The sequence below is a fragment of the Salmo trutta genome, chromosome 1, assembly GCF_901001165.1.
Source record: "Salmo trutta chromosome 1, fSalTru1.1, whole genome shotgun sequence".
In the NCBI taxonomy this organism is placed as follows: Eukaryota; Metazoa; Chordata; class Actinopteri; order Salmoniformes; family Salmonidae; genus Salmo; species Salmo trutta.
In genome coordinates, this window is record NC_042957.1 from 79,012,208 (window position 1) to 79,029,063 (window position 16,856).

Consider the following 16,856-nt stretch of genomic DNA (forward strand, 5'->3'; position numbering starts at 1 on the left):
CATGTTGTGTGTTTCTTTAAAAAGTCAGTTTTAAACACAAATAGATTTACAAAGATATAGATAAGCAAGATAAGTCATCTTTAGGCATATGGTCGATACATGAAGCTTGTATTTATTAAAAGAAATATAACTGTACAGCTTTTCTTGAAAACCACCGTATTCCTGCTAATCTCAAGGACAGATCTGGTCATCGAACCAATCAGTTACCCTCTTATCTTCAGCAATTTGTTTGTAATGGTGAAAGAACAGTCCTCCCACCAACCAAACCAGCCAAAACCATCCACGGCTTTATCACAGTAGGCTACAGTAGGCTACAATAACGTTAGGCTACATGAAGGTCATCGTTACCCATATAAAAACATACTACACTGCTCAAAAAAATAAAGGGAACACTTAAACAACACAATGTAACTCCAAGTCAATCACACTTCTGTGAAATCAAACTGTCCACTTAGGAAGCAACACTGATTGACAATAAATTTCACATGCTGTTGTGCAAATGGAATAGACAACAGGTGGAAATTATAGGCAATTAGCAAGACACCCCCAATAAAGGAGTGGTTCTGCAGGTGGGGACCACAGACCACTTCTCAGGTCCTATGCTTCCTGGCTGATGTTTTGGTCACTTTTGAATGCTGGCAGTGCTTTCACTCTAGTGGTAGCATGAGACGGAGTCTACAACCCACACAAGTGGCTCAGGTAGTGCAGCTCATCCAGGATGGCACATCAATGCGAGCTGTGGCAAGAAGGTTTGCTGTGTCTGTCAGCGTAGTGTCCAGAGCATGGAGGCGCTACCAGGAGACAGGCCAGTACATCAGGAGATGTGGAGGAGGCCGTAGGAGGGCAACAACCCAGCAGCAGGACCGCTACCTCCACCTTTGTGCAAGGAGGAGCAGGAGGAGCACTGCCAGAGCCCTGCAAAATGACCTCCAGCAGGTCACAAATGTGCATGTGTCTGCTCAAACGGTCAGAAACAGACTCCATGAGGGTGGTATGAGGGCCCGACGTCCACAGGTGGGGGTTGTGCTTACAGCCCAACACCGTGCAGGACGTTTGGCATTTGCCAGAGAACACCAAGATTGGCAAATTCGCCACTGGCGCCCTGTGCTCTTCACAGATGAAAGCAGGTTCACACTGAGCACATGTGACAGACGTGACAGAGTCTGGAGACCCCGTGGAGAACATTCTGCTGCCTGCAACATCCTCCAGCATGACCGGTTTGGCGGTGGGTCAGTTGTGGGGTGGCATTTCTTTGGGGGGCCGCACAGCCCTCCATGTGCTCGCCAGAGGTAGCCTGACTGCCATTGGGTACCGAGATGAGATCCTCAGACCCCTTGTGAGACCACATGCTGGTGCGGTCGGCCCTGGGTTCCTCCTAATGCAAGACAATGCTAGACCTCATGTGGCTGGAGTGTGTCAGCAGTTCCTGCAAGAGGAAGGCATTGATGCTATGGACAGGCCCGCCCATTCCCCAGACCTGAATCCAATTGAGCACATCTGGGACATCATGTCTCGCTCCATCCACCAACGCCACGTTGCACCACAGACTGTCCAGGAGTTGGCGGATGCTTTAGTCCAGGTCTGGGAGGAGATCCCTCAGGAGACCATCCGCCACCTCATCAGGAGTATGCCCAGGCGTTGTAGGGAGGTCATACAGGCACGTGGAGGCCACACACACTACTGAGCCTCATTTTGACTTGTTTTAAGGACATTACATCAAAGTTGGATCAGCCTGTAGTGTGGTTTTCCACTTTAATTTTGAGTGTGACTCCAAATCCAGACCTCCATGGGTTGATAAATTGGATTTCCATTGATTATTTTTGTGTTATTTTGTTGTCAGAACATTCAACTATGTAAAGGAAAAAGTATTTAATAAGATTATTTCATTCATTCAGATCTAGGATGTGTTATTTTAGTGTTCCCTTTATTTTTTTGAGCAGTGTATATTATACTATGGTCTAAATACTGTAGTGTTACTATATTTATATGCTATAGTATTCACTGTAGTGTTTTTGCGGGCATTACTGTAGTTTATTGTAGTATTCACTGTAGTGTTTTTGCAGACATGACTGTAGTAACCTGCAGAATTTACTGTAGTGTTTTTGAGGACATGACAGTAGTATTAACTCAAGTGTTTTTGCAGACATGACTAGTATTTACTGTAGTATTTTTGCGGACATCACTGTAGTATATTGAAGTAACACCTGCCGACTAGTGCTAAAATGGCACAACTACCAGACTACACCAGTTACTGTTTAATGAGGAGAACACCTCAACCAGTTACTGTTTAATGAGGAGAACACCTCAACCAGTTACTGTTTAATGAGGAGAACACCTCAACCAGTTACTGTTTAATGAGGGGAACACCTCAACCAGTTACTGTTTAATGAGGGGAACACCTCAACCAGTTACTGTTTAATGAGGGGAACACCTCAACCAGTTACTGTTTAATGAGGGGAACACCTCAACCAGTTACTGTTTAATGAGGGGAACACCTCAACCAGTTACTGTTTAATGAGGAGAACACCTCAACCAGTTACTGTATTACAAGTGTCACTTCTAAACGTTAGACCGATCCTGGTCCTATTAAAGGGAAACGGTACAGAATCAGATGTGAAGAACAAGCAAAGTAGATTAAAGCTTCGAGGTTTGCTTGTTTGACACAGATAATGGACATTAACAAGAGTACTCCAAAATCACTTCTTAGATCTGTTATTTCCACTAGATAGCTTTCTGAAATACGACAGTGCTTCACAGAGAACCAGCTCTGTTACTTCCACTAGATAGCTTTCTGAAATACGACAGCGCTTCACAGAGAACCAGCTGACCAAAGTCCACAAGAAGACCAAAGAACTGTGACAGACAATACTGTACTTCTGATGGTAGGAAAGAAAGTGAACCACTGCAGTTACATAAACAATAGATATTTAAGAAATACAAAATCATTTTACTTAAAGAGGGTACTGCCAAAAAACTGCCTGGACCTCAAACCAGCAAAGCCTCTCCAAACAAACCAACTGAAACAAAATGGACGTTATTACAGTGGCTTTACATAATGACCATCTTGAATACTGTCAGAGCAGCTCACAGATCACTGCACCTGTACATAGCCCATCTATAATTTAGCCCAAACTACTACCTCTTCCCCTACTGTATTTATTTATTTTATTTATTTTGCTCCTTTGCACCATATTATTTAGATTTGAACTTTGAACTTTCTTCAAACTACAAATCTACCATTCCAGTGTTTTACTTGCTATACTTTATTTACTTTGCCACCATGGCATTTTTTTGCCTTTACCTCCCTTATCTCACATCATTTGCTCACATTGTATATAGTCTTATTTTTTTCTACTGTATTATTGACTGTATGTTGTTTACTCCATGTGTAACTCTGTGTTGTTGTATCTTGTCGAACTGCTTTGCTTTATCTTGGCCAGGTCGCAATTGTAAATGAGAACTTGTTCTCAACTTGCCTACCTGGTTAAATAAAGGTGAAATAAATAAATAAATAAACATGAATAGACTCACTAATGATCAAACTCAACACATACCATTCAGAACAATCGACCCGTTGTAAGTACTATAGTATACTATTCTGCCCTACCAAGCAAAAAGACAGTAACTGCTCATTTGGTCGAAAAATGACTTAATGTAATTTCTGCTACATTAAATACATGCTTAATCATGTGGATAAGTATCCTGCCTCTATTGTATTGTGTTTGGAGAAAATGAGGGTAATATTAGCAGTAACTGCATAAAGTTACTGTGAAACCAAGGTAAATAAAAGCCATTTTTCTCAGTTCCACACTATGAGCAGTTACTGCCTTTTTGCTTGGTAGGGCAGGATTGTAAACTGTAGTATTTTGTTTATGTGGGTATACAAGCCATTCACCCTGGATATGTGTCCCAAATGGAAGCATATTCCCTACATAGTGACCTTATTTTAACCAGAGCCAATAGGGCTGTTCAAAAGGGAATAGGGTGCCATTTGGGATAACACCTCGGACACAGTGGACTGGACAGACCGTCCCGATGGGGCTTATGATAGGAAATACACAAAAATATAATTAGAATAATTCATCCTGGGATTTTGATGAAATGATTAAATCCAGTCTAGACAGACAATGTAATCTTGTGTTATGTAAGAAACACAATTCACCAATTTATTAAAAATGGGTGCCTCTGAAATGGCAACCTACCCCCTATATAACGCACTACTTTTGATCAGCTCCTTATGGCCCCTTGTCTAAAGTAGTGCACTATATATGGAATAGGGTGCCATCTGTGATGCAAACTCAGACCTAAGAGATGTCTTATCCAGAAATACCTTATGTCATCTGATTTAAATTCAGTGTCTGTGTTTATTGCATTGCCAGGATAATGTTGTGAGGAAATGATTTCACCACTAGGAGGATTTCTATTTTCAATCTGCTTTTATGAATTAAACCCTTGAATGAAGTATTCCTCTTGTTCCGGGCTTCTATTCCAGAACATGCCAAATGTTCCATGTTCAGATGTCATTCGGGGAAAACAAAGAGTTTTGAAGGTGTCTGATTTATAAAACACTCATTAGGATAATGATGTAATATGCATTGTTTTGGTTTAACTAGATTAGTAAAACGTGGGCTGTTTGTAACACAGGTGATTTACAGTCAAATATGAACAACTGTAGCTGTCTTTATACCACTGTATTGTAGTCCCTATTGTGAGGTGAGGGTTTACAATAAAGAGAGAAACTCACCTTATTGTAGTCCCTATTGTGAGGTGAGGGTTTACAATAAAGAGAGAAACTCACCTTATTATAGTCCCTATTGTGAGGTGAGGGTTTACAATAAAGAGAGAAACTCACCTTATTGTAGTCCCTATTGTGAGGTGAGGGTTTACAATAAAGAGAGAAACTCACCTTATTGTAGTCCCTATTGTGAGGTGAGGGTTTACAATAAAGAGAGAAACTCACCTTATTATAGTCCCTATTGTGAGGTGAGGGTTTACAATAAAGAGAGAAACTCACCTTATTGTAGTCCCTATTGTGAGGTGAGGGTTTACAATAAAGAGAGAAACTCACCTTATTGTAGTCCCTATTGTGAGGTGAGGGTTTACAATAAAGAGAGAAACTCACCTTATTGTAGTCCCTATTGTGAGGTGAGGGTTTACAATAAAGAGAGAAACTCACCTTATTGTAGTCCCTATTGTGAGGTGAGGGTTTACAATAAAGAGAGAAACTCACCTTATTGTAGTCCCTATTGTGAGGTGAGGGGTTTACAATAAAGAGAGAAACTCACCTTATTGTAGTCCCTATTGTGAGGTGAGGGTTTACAATAAAGAGAGAAACTCACCTTATTGTAGTCCCTATTGTGAGGTGAGGGTTTACAATAAAGAGAGAAACTCACCTTATTGTAGTCCCTATTGTGAGGTGAGGGTTTACAATAAAGAGAGAAACTCACCTTATTGTAGTCCCTATTGTGAGGTGAGGGTTTACAATAAAGAGAGAAACTCACCTTATTGTAGTCCCTATTGTGAGGTGAGGGTTTACAATAAAGAGAGAAACTCACCTTATTGTAGTCCCTATTGTGAGGTGAGGGTTTACAATAAAGAGAGAAACTCACCTTATTGTAGTCCCTATTGTGAGGTGAGGGTTTACAATAAAGAGAGAAACTCACCTTATTGTAGTCCCTATTGTGAGGTGAGGGTTTACAATAAAGAGAGAAACTCACCTTATTGTAGTCCCTATTGTGAGGTGAGGGTTTACAATAAAGAGAGAAACTCACCTTATTGTAGTCCCTATTGTGAGAGATCAAACTAATAAAAACATGTATTCAGTGGCGCATGGGGGAAAGGTTAAATAGGCACACTGTAAAAAAGGTTAATTGGTGGCAACATGTTACACAGCAATCAGACACAGCTATCCTTCATAAAGACTTCTAGAAACAGATGTAGCATTGCTTAGGCCTACAGGTAAAGGGGTTGTCTGGGTCTGTGAATATTACCTTCATCTCATCCATTCATGTTGGGATCTGTGTTTTATTTGTCACATGCTCCGAATACAACAGGTGTGGACCGTCAATTGCTTATTTACAAACCCTTTCCCAACAATGCAGAGTTAAAAAAGTCAGGTCACCACAACACCCTCTTGTTGCACGAGGGCCCTTAACCTGAATCTCTAGTCTGATGAATGAAAGTATCTGATTGAAACTGCCTTCTACTCTTGCCTAGGGATACAGTATATTTAATAGAATTTAGAAAATGTTTTATTCACGCTTTCAAGTTGCTTTGTTGACTGTTTGGATTGTCACTAGTTACCACAGCCACAAAGTCATAATTCTGGCTAAACCCCTCCTATTTCTACAATTTATTGTCTTAAAATCTGATTTAAAAATGTAACCTTAACCACACTGCTCTACTAACCGTATGTCTAACCATGACCTTAAATTATGACCAAAAAGCACATTTTTGGTTTCATGAATTTGTATGATGTAGCCATACAACATTCCTTCCGTGGCCTCCAACTGCTTTCACATGCTAATAAAACTAAATGCATGCTCTTCAACCGATTGCTGCCCACACCCGCCCGCCCGACTAGCATCACTACTCTGGATGGTTCTGACTATGTGGACAATATGTGGACAACTACAAATACCTATTTCGCAACAATGCCTCCTTCACTCATGCTGCCAAACATACCTTCGCAAAACTGACCATCCTACCGATCCTTGACTTCGGCGATGTCATTTACAAAATAGCCTCCAACACTCTACTCAGCAAACTGGATGTAGTCTATCACAATGCCATCTGTTTTGTCACCAAAGCCCCATTTACTACCCACCACTGCGACCTGTATGCTCTCGTTGGCTGGTCCTCACGACATATTCGTCGCCAAACCCACTGGCTCCAGGTCATCTATAAGTCTTTGCTAGGTAAAGCCCCACCTTATCTCAGCTCACTGGTCACCACAGCAACACCCACCCGTAGCACGCGCTCCAGCAGGTATATTTCACTGGTCACCCCCAAAGCCAACACCTCCTTTGGCCACTTTTCCTTCCAGTTCTCTGCTGCTAATGACTGGAACGAATTGCAAAAATCTCTGAAGCTGGAGTCTTAATCTCCCTCTCTAACTCTAAGCGTCAGAGCAGCTTACCAATCACTCTACCTGTACACAGCCAATCTGTAAACAGCACACCCAACTACCTCATCCCCATATTGTTATTTATCCTCTTGCTCTTTTGCACCCCAGTATCTCTATTTGCACATCATCATCTGCACATCTATCACTCCAGTGTTAATGCTAAATTGTAATTATTTCGCCTCTATGGCCTATTTATTGCCTTACCTCCCTACTCTTCTACATTTGCACACACTGTACATAGATTTTTCTATTGTGTTATTGACTGTACGTTTGTTAATTCCATGTGTGACTCTGTGTTGTTTTTGTCGCACTGCTTTGCTTTATCTTGGCCAGGTCGCAGTTGTAAATGAGAACTTGTTCTCAACTGGCCTACCTGGTTAAATAAAGCTAAAATAAAAAATAAAAATGATGTAGCCAATTTTGACTTTGTGTATGTGGTAACTACGGGATTTGGACAGACAGTATGAAGATTGGCTAAATCTGAAATCCCAGATCACGCATTTAGGCGATGTCATGACAACGTTGGCGAGCAAAGCTCTGCGTAGAAACACGTCATCGGGACTAACGTTCGTCTTGCGCCGAACTGCGCATGTGCATGCAGTCAAAGGAACTCCTTCGATATAAAGTAGTTTTTCAGAAAAATGAAAACGTGCCAGTTTGTCACTTTCATGTGGTTGGAGTAATAGCATGTTCAGCTACTTAAGACATTGGCTCCAATCTAGGTTGTGCCTTTAGATTTTGAGAACATTAACAACTAAGGACGAATTTTTCACTTCTCTCATTGACTTCTTATACTTCAAACCCCGACCTGGTACGTTTGTTCTTTTTCGTTAGCGTCCCCGGAAGTCTCGCGATGCTGCACCTCTGGATTTAGAAACTCTGTGGTTTGGGGTGACGCATGTGTTTTCTGGTGGGTGTGTTATTTCACAGTGTTCAGTGCGACGTTTCAGTAAAGTTCTAAGATGGCGACGGTGCATCTGAGAATCGGGGACCTAGTTTGGTGAGATATGCATTTTAACTTACTTTAATCGTCTTATTCCATTCGAATTTCATTGTTTACATTGAATCCGTGTCGGATCAACTGAATTCGTGCATTTTCGTTACATTTGATCAGGTAGATGTGACAAAATATCCGTTTACTAATGGTAGTTGTCGATCGAACTCAAAACAAATACGTTACTGCCTGTTTAGCCCGAGTCAGCATAGCCATTAGCTAGCTAGTAAACTACTTAGCCTTGCCGCACCCAGAGAAGTGAAACCGGACGCATCTGCATGTAAATATTGCTCAATCTATATACTAACTATATCTATACCCTGGTTAGTTTAGCTATCTCTACATGTTTACTGATGACATCTGAAAAGTGTGTACTGTGATGTTTGAGAAACAACATTATTAAATTAGCCAGTTTAGCTAGCTAACTAGATAATAATCTGGTGACTGCCACCCGGGATTTCTTGTTCGAAGCCTATGTTTACTGCGACGACGAATACAAGGGGTAGTGGAATTTATATTCTGAACATCTAAACGTTATCTCGATAATGCAACGTTTAATCATCAATCAAATGGCAATGTTCTTGTTTTAGGGGAAAGCTCGGGCGCTATCCTCCGTGGCCAGGCAAGGTAAGATCTGTCGAATTCAAGCTAGCGAAAGAAATCTGAACACCATGTTCGTTGTGACTAAGAATTGTATTGTATGCTAAACTGACTAACTACGCGTAAGTGATATTGTGATTAACTTTCTTTGTCTTTCCAGGTCGTCAGTCCTCCAAAGGACCTGAAAAAGCCAAGAGGGAAAAAATGTCATTTTGTCAAATTCTTTGGAACTGAAGACCAGTAAGTAAACAAACAAAACTTACTACAGTAGCTATCACTTATCACTAATATCCATATCTAGCTTGCTTCCATCACTTATCCGTGCGTGTGCGTGCAGTGCCTGGATAAAGGTGGAGCAGCTGAAGCCATACCACCCCCACAAAGAGGAGATGATCAAGATCAATAAGGGCAAACGTTTCCAACAGGCTGTGGATGCGGTGGAAGACTTCCTGAAGAAGAAAGAGAAACAGGGGGGGAAAGAACAGGTGAGGTAGTTGTACCCCCCCCCCCCCCCCCCCCCCCCAGACAGGCAGAAAGTAGCCGGAAAAGTCATTTCTAGACCGGTTTCTTCCGTTTCATACCTAGTGAACATGACTGTTAGTCCAAAAGCCACAGGTAGAGAACAGGTGAGGAGGGTATAATGTTGTAGTCAACAGGTGATATCACCTGGATAACCCAGACACACTTTAGTCATTTAGCAGACGCTCTTACCCAGAGCAACTAGGGTTAAGTGCCTTGCTCAAGGGCACATTGACAGTTTTTTTTCACCTAGTAGGCTCTGGGATTCGAACCAGTGACCTATTGGTTACTGGCCCAACGCTCTTAACCGCTAGGCTACCTGCCGCTTTCCGTAACCTCCCTCCTCAGCGTGAAATGTCTCCACTTGCGTTGCTGAATTGCTAGCTTTTCTGTGACGCAGCTGGAAAGACCGTTTCAGGAGGGCGGTTATGTGAGTTTGCGAGGCAGATGTCCAGGGTTCTAGTCTCGGTGTAAGCGGGAGGAAGTGGTATGGGTTCTAGTCTCGGTGTAAGCGGGAGGAAGCGGTATGGGTTCTAGTCTCGGTGTAAGCGGGAGGAAGCGGTATGGGTTCTAGTCTCGGTGTAAGCGGGAGGAAGTGGTATGGGTTCTAGTCTCGGTGTAAGCGGGAGGAAGCGGTATGGGTTCTAGTCTCGGTGTAAGCGGGAGGAAGTGGTATGGGTTCTAGTCTCGGTGTAAGCGGGAGGAAGTGGTATGGGTTCTAGTCTCGGTGTAAGCGGGAGGAAGTGGTATGGGTTCTAGTCTCGGTGTAAGCGGGAGGAAGTGGTATGGGTTCTAGTCTCGGTGTAAGCTGGAGGAAGCGGTATGGGTTCTAGTCTCGGTGTAAGCTGGAGGAAGTGGTATGGGTTCTAGTCTCGGTGTAAGCGGGAGGAAGTGGTATGGCTAAGCAAGCAAGCAATGTGATGTCTGTCACATTGCCACCAGACAGATGGGATTTGTCCAACCATTAAAAAATTGACCTCAGGTCAACACTCTTAACTGTTCATCTAAATGAGTTCAACAACAGTTGGACTATGTCACTGTAATACTGAAGTGGATAAGTAGGGATACCCACGTGCCTTGTCTATACATTCATAGGTTAGACCAGGGCTTTCCAACCCTGTTCCTTGAGAGCTACCCTCCTGTAGGTTTTCACTCCAACCCTGTTCCTGGAGAGCTACCCTCCTGTAGGTTTTCACTCCAACCCTGTTCCTGGAGTACTACCCTCCTGTAGGTTTTAACTCCAACCCTGTTCCTGGAGAGCCACCCTCCTGTAGGTTTACACTCCAACCCTGTTCCTGGAGTACTACCCTCCTGTAGGTTTTCACTCCAACCCTGTTCCTGGAGAGCTACCCTCCTGTAGGTTTTCACTCCAACCCTGTTCCTGGAGAGCTACCCTCCTGTAGGTTTTCACTCCAACCCTGTTCCTGGAGAGCTACCCTCCTGTAGGTTTACACTCCAACCCTAATCTAGCACACCTGATTCTAATAATTAGCTGGTTGATAAACTGAACCAGGTTAGTTAGAACTGGGTTTGGGGTGAAAGGGGTTAATGTATGGCTCTGTTATTCCCACAGAGCTCTGAGGGGAAAGGGTTAATGTATGGCTCTGTTATTCCCACAGAGCTCTGAGGGGAAAGGGTTAATGTATGGCTCTGTTATTCCCACAGAGCTCTGAGGGGAAAGGGTTAATGTATGGCTCTGTTATTCCCACAGAGCTCTGAGGGGAAAGGGTTAATGTATGGCTCTGTTATTCCCACAGAGCTCTGAGGGGAAAGGAGACTCTAAAGGAAAGAAGACACCAACTAAACCTCTGAAGATCTTAGAGGAAGATGATGAAGACCTTAGTGCCCTGAAAGACCCCTCTGAGAAGGTTAGTAGTGGACTAGTGTGGTGGACACTCAGACTTACAGAAGCTGATATCATTTTAAAGGGGCCAGTTGTCCAACACCTGCTGTGGCATCAGGTTATAGCTAGGTGTTGGTCCCACTCCCTTTTCAGCATCCTCAGTCCCACTGATTGGCTTGAACTCACACAGAGACCACTGAAGATCTCACTGATATACATCCCTAGTAGGTTCTACAGGGTGACTGTGTACCCACAGCCAGGTAAATACATACATCTCACTAGATATAGGCTCTCTGATCAGCCCTAGTGTGTTCTACAGTCTGACTGTACCCACAGCCAGGTAAATACATACATCTCACTAGATATAGGCTCTCTGATCAGCCCTAGTGTGTTCTACAGTCTGACTGTACCCACAGCCAGGTAAATACATACATCTCACTAGATATAGGCTCTCTGATCAGCCCTAGTGGGTTCTACAGTCTGACTGTACCCACAGCCAGGTAAATACATACATCTCACTAGATATAGGCTCTCTGATCAGCCCTAGTGGGTTCTACAGTCTGACTGTACCCACAGCCAGGTAAATACATACATCTCACTAGATATAGGCTCTCTGATCAGCCCTAGTGGGTTCTACAGGGTGACTGTGAACCCACAGCCAGGTAAATACATACATCTCACTAGATATAGGCTCTCTGATCAGCCCTAGTGGGTTCTACAGGGTGACTGTGAACCCACAGCCAGGTAAATACATACATCTCACTAGATATAGGCTCTCTGATCAGCCCTAGTGGGTTCTACAGGGTGACTGTGAACCCACAGCCAGGTAAATACATACATCTCACTAGATATAGGCTCTCTGATCAGCCCTAGTGGGTTCTACAGTCTGACTGTACCCACAGCCAGGTAAATACATACATCTCACTAGATATAGGCTCTCTGATCAGCCCTAGTGGGTTCTACAGTCTGACTGTACCCACAGCCTCTCTCTCCCTGAAGGCTCTAGCTCACATCTCACTCCCTGGTAGATGTATAGACTGTCTAGTCAACCCCACACCCCAATAGGTGAAGTCTGTCTACCGTAGTGACTGAACCCACAGGGTAATGTGTGTCTCCCTTGAGGCCCTGGGTGAAGTCTCACTACACAGTAGGGGACTGTTTCCCGGACACAGGTGAAGCTTAATAATGGGGGGAAAAAACCATTTTCAATGTAGATTCTCTATTGAGCTTGTTTTGTAGTCCAGCACTAGACTAAACCCTGAGACTGGGAAACCACCTCTACATCTATAAGTTACTGTAGTCAACCCCACTCCACATTATCATAGTGTATCTAGTCTATAAAGTGACTCCAAGGGTAATGTCTCTCTCCCTGACAGACCTGACACCCCACTCCACATTATCATAGTGTATCTAGTCTTTAAAATGACTCCAAGGGTAATGTCTCTCTCCCTGACAGACCTGACACCCCACTCCACATGAGATGTATAGGACAGTTATTATAGTTTATCTAGTCTCAACAAAGTGACTGTAGTCAACGTCACACCCCTGTGGATGTATAGGTAATGTAGTCTACAGTCTCCCTGACGACCAGATCTATTGTTGCTTCCATAGATGAACTACCAGGGAGTAGAGTCTATCTGATCAACCCCACTCCCCAGTATTAGGCGTGTAGTGTGTGTCTTTAAAGTGACTTCCAGGGTAATGTGTGTCTCTCTCCCTGAAGGACCTAACTGACTCTGACCCAGAGCCGTCCAGTGTTGAGCGACTAGGGGCCCTGGGAACTACTGGACCTGTCTCAGGATTCAAATGGGAGAGCAGTGTAGGTGGAACCCTTCACACAGCCCGCCTGCCTTAACTTACTCCTTCAGCTCCCTTTACCTCTGCACGCTCCAGAACGCAGTGGGTACTGACTGACCACTGGGCCTGGGGAGGTACAGGGTGCAGGGTTTTGTCCCAGCCCAGCACTAAGATCTGATTAGCTTGGTTATCTGAGATTTGTCTGTGCTTTATCCTAATCCTAACTCAGAGGAAATATTTTTAGTCCAGGACTAGACTTGGTCTGTGTTGGGGAACCCCGCCGTAAAGTTGTTTGACTTGACGTTTGCCAGGATTTGCTAAAGCACATACAAATGGGACCTTTCTAATCAAATTTTAGTGCTGGGCTGGAACAAAAGCCTGCATCCTCTGGTTACTTATCCAGGACCAGGGTTGGTGACCACTGTGGTAGATGCTGAGGGGGACTCCTCTTCATCATGATTAGTCAGAAGGAAACAATGCTGAGGGGGGCTCCTCTTCATCATGATTAGTCAGAAGGAAACAATGCTGAGGGGGACTCCTCTTCATCATGATTAGTCAGAAGGAAACAATGCTGAGGGGGACTCCTCTTCATCATGATTAGTCAGAAGGAAACAATGCTGAGGGGGACTCCTCTTCATCATGATTAGTCAGAAGGAAACAATGCTGAGGGGGACTCCTCTTCATCATGATTAGTCAGAAGGAAACAATGCTGAGGGGGACTCCTCTTCATCATGATTAGTCAGAAGGAAACAATGCTGAGGGGGACTCCTCTTCATCATGATTAGTCAGAAGGAAACAACGTGATGAGGAGTAATCCCATTCATTCCAACATGTCAGAAGAAAAGCTAGAGTTTCATATTGGAGATAAATACTTGCTTTTTCTGATTTTAAGTTAACATATCTGCCTAAAAAAATATCAGGCATTTTAATGAAAAACGGACACAAATCATATTTTGTAGCTTTTGCTATACAGCAGTCCTTCTCAAATAGTGGGGCGCGCCCCCCTGGGGGGGGCTCGGAGCAATGCCAGGGGGAGCGCGTGACCCCGGGGAACACGCTTTTTTTTTTGCCGCGTAGTATTTTTTTAACCGAACAAGAGCACACAGCACAGAGCAGGAGATATGAAGTGCAGATAACAAACCCTTAAGAGACACCATGGAAAAATATTTAACAGGGATGAAAAGAAAGGCGGAGAGAGACGGAGATAATGAGACAAACGTAAGTCTCCCGAAAGCTAAGACGAGGAAATATGACGTAGCGTATGTAGCGCTTGGCTTCACTGTGACTACGGTGGGAGACGAGGAAAGACCGGTATGTTTACTGTGTCTAAAAATGTTGGCAGCGAACAGCGTGAAGCCAAATAAATTAAGGCGTCACTTAAAGACATTACACCCCAATCACGCTGATAAGCCGCTTGAGTTTTTTCAGCGAAAACGTGCCGAATATTGTCAACAATCGTTCCGCTTTGTGAATGCTACTTCAGTAAACCAGCGAGCACTGTTAGCATCATATAAGGTGGCGTACCAAATTGCTCAGTGCAAAAAACCCCACTCCATAGCAGAGGAGCTGATACTGCCTGCAGCATTAGACATGGTCTCTGTCATGCTGGATGACGCAAGTGCTGCAAAAATAAAAACTATCCCTCTGTCCAATGACACTGTCGCCAGACGTATAAATGACATTGCTAACGATATTAAAGAACAGCTGGTAGATAAACTCAAAGACAAACGTTTTGCCTTACAGTTCGATGAAGCAACTGACAGCAACAAAGACTGTTTGTTTATCGCTTATGTACGTTTTGACATGACAAACTCCCTGTGTGAGGATCTACTTTTTTGTAAATATGTCAGAGACAGAGCCACAGCTGAAGAGCTATTCAAAGTGCTGGACTGCTTCCTGACTGAGAATGGGCTAAAGTGGGAGAACTGCATTGGTGTTTGCAGTGATGGTGCACAGACCATGGCAGGGATGAGAAAAGGACTTCGGGCACTCATCAAGAAGGCCTCACCTAATGCTGAGTGGACACACTGTGTTATACACAGAGAAGCACTGGCATCAAGGCACCTTTCCTCTGAATTAAGTGAGGTTATGACTGACATTGTAGGTGTAGTCAATTGTATAAAGACCAGACCACTAAAAACAAGAGTCTTCTCTGCTATCTGTGAGGAGATGGGAGCTGAACATCAAGCTGTGCTGTTTCACAGTGAAGCAAGGTGGCTGTTCACGAGGAAAAGTCTTGTCCCGAGTTTTTGAGCTCAGAGAGCAGATAAGAATGTTTTTGGAGCAGGAGCACAAGTATGACATCACAGAAAAATTTTGTGATGAGAACTTCCTGGCAAAACTGGCCTACCTGAGTGACATATTTGGAAAGCTAAATGAACTAAATCTACAGCTTCAAGGGAAAGATAAACACCTCCCTCAGGTCACAGACAAGATCAGCTCTTTCACTCGAAAGCTTGCAATGTGGGGCAGGCGATTTGATGAAGGAAATACTGATTCATTCGAGAACCTGCATGAATTTGTTGACACTACTGACTATGATGCCATCTCAGTGATTCCATATATTAAGGAGCATATTTCATCACTGATGGGATTCTTTAAAAAGTACTTCCCTGAAAACAGTTCCCAATATGACTGGGTGAGAGATCCTTTCAATGCACCAGCTCCAACTGGTTTCAGCTCTGCAGAGGAGGACCAGTTCATTGATATGACGTCTGACTCCACATTGAGACTGAGGTTCACATCCCAGACACTGAGTGAATTCTGGCTGAGTGTAGAGAGGCAGTATCCACTCTTAGGGCAGAGGGCCATGGGCATTCTTCTTTCTTTTGCAACATCTTATCTTTGTGAGACTGGCTTCTCTGCTGTTGCTGCACTGAAGACCAAGTACAGGTCCCAGCTAAACATTGAGCAGGAGCTGAGAGTTGCAGTATCATGCTTCAAACCCGCTTCGAAAAGCTGTGCTCTGCAAAACGTGCTCATTGTAGCCATTAATCCTGACTTCCTCATTTTGATAAAAAAAAAATCAGCACAAATTGTTTTATTCATTTTTGTTTTATAGGTCAAAATGTTTCATATATTGTGCTCCTGAGTTAATGTTGCTGATCAATTTGAATTTATTATTATTTATTGATTATATTTAATTGTATTTTTCAGTATCAAATGGTCCAAAAATGTTTACAGTCTAAATAAGGGTTTCATTTTTTTTAAAATTTCAGGCAAATTGATGCACTTGAAGTCTTTTCTGTTACAAACTAAAAAAAAACCAATGTTAATAAAGTTATTCTTTGTTGTAAGTTGATCTATATTTCTTTATTTTTTATTTTTCTTTAATGTTAATAAGGATACAATGTTATGCAGAGGTGTACTTAAAACAATTTTATAGACAACTGATACTATTTACAGTCGCGGCGGAGAGTTGGGGGGGGCGCGAAATGTTTACTTCTTCCTAGGGGGGGCGTAACAGAAAATAATTGAGAAGCACTGCTATACAGCAACATTTGCGCATTCCAGAAACACAAATTCAGTATATGATTATAATAGATTCTTACACCATATTAAAGATGGGAGTCAGTGACAAAGTTAACAGCGATATCAGATGGACTTCAGCAACGACTGAGTATGAATCCTGACGCTAAACTTCTCTGATATTTTCCGCAAGTGAAACATCTTGCATCATGCTCGTCTGCAAGATCTGCGGTTCATCCTGCTGCTCATGGCAACGTTTTATCGCTGAGTCTCAGTTTAATCTGGATACTGACATGTTAAAACACGTTTCCAGGCATCCAACAATATCTGATCATCTGTGCAGAGTAGGCCTGTGTAGAATGTACCTCTATGGATGTCCCAAATGCCAGCCTATTTCCTGTATAGTGTATTACTATTGACCAGGGCCCATAGGACTCATGTTAAAAGAAGTACACTATATAGCCTAGGGAATATGATGCAACCTCAATCAGGCCAGGGAGTCTCTTGAG

The 16,856-nt window shown here is 43.1% G+C and overlaps 1 protein-coding gene across 6 annotated transcripts in view; it reads left to right on the forward strand.

Moving 5' to 3' along the window:
- Positions 1 to 8,042: 8,042 nt before the first annotated feature.
- The window catches only part of LOC115208501 (putative oxidoreductase GLYR1), a 31,885-nt gene continuing 23,071 nt past the window's right edge, over positions 8,043 to 16,856 (forward strand). For 4 of the 6 annotated variants that reach the window (XM_029776614.1, XM_029776622.1, XM_029776632.1 and 1 more), the window contains exons 1-6: positions 8,043 to 8,126; positions 8,711 to 8,747; positions 8,881 to 8,960; positions 9,058 to 9,205; positions 10,997 to 11,107; positions 12,806 to 12,901. In XM_029776614.1, the coding sequence (XP_029632474.1) occupies positions 8,089 to 8,126; positions 8,711 to 8,747; positions 8,881 to 8,960; positions 9,058 to 9,205; positions 10,997 to 11,107; positions 12,806 to 12,901 (510 nt within the window). In that variant the 5' untranslated portion in view covers positions 8,043 to 8,088. The remainder of the gene's footprint in view (positions 8,127 to 8,710; positions 8,748 to 8,880; positions 8,961 to 9,057; positions 9,206 to 10,996; positions 11,108 to 12,805; positions 12,902 to 16,856) is intronic. The other 2 variants (XM_029776643.1, XM_029776647.1) reach the window with 1 other exon arrangement.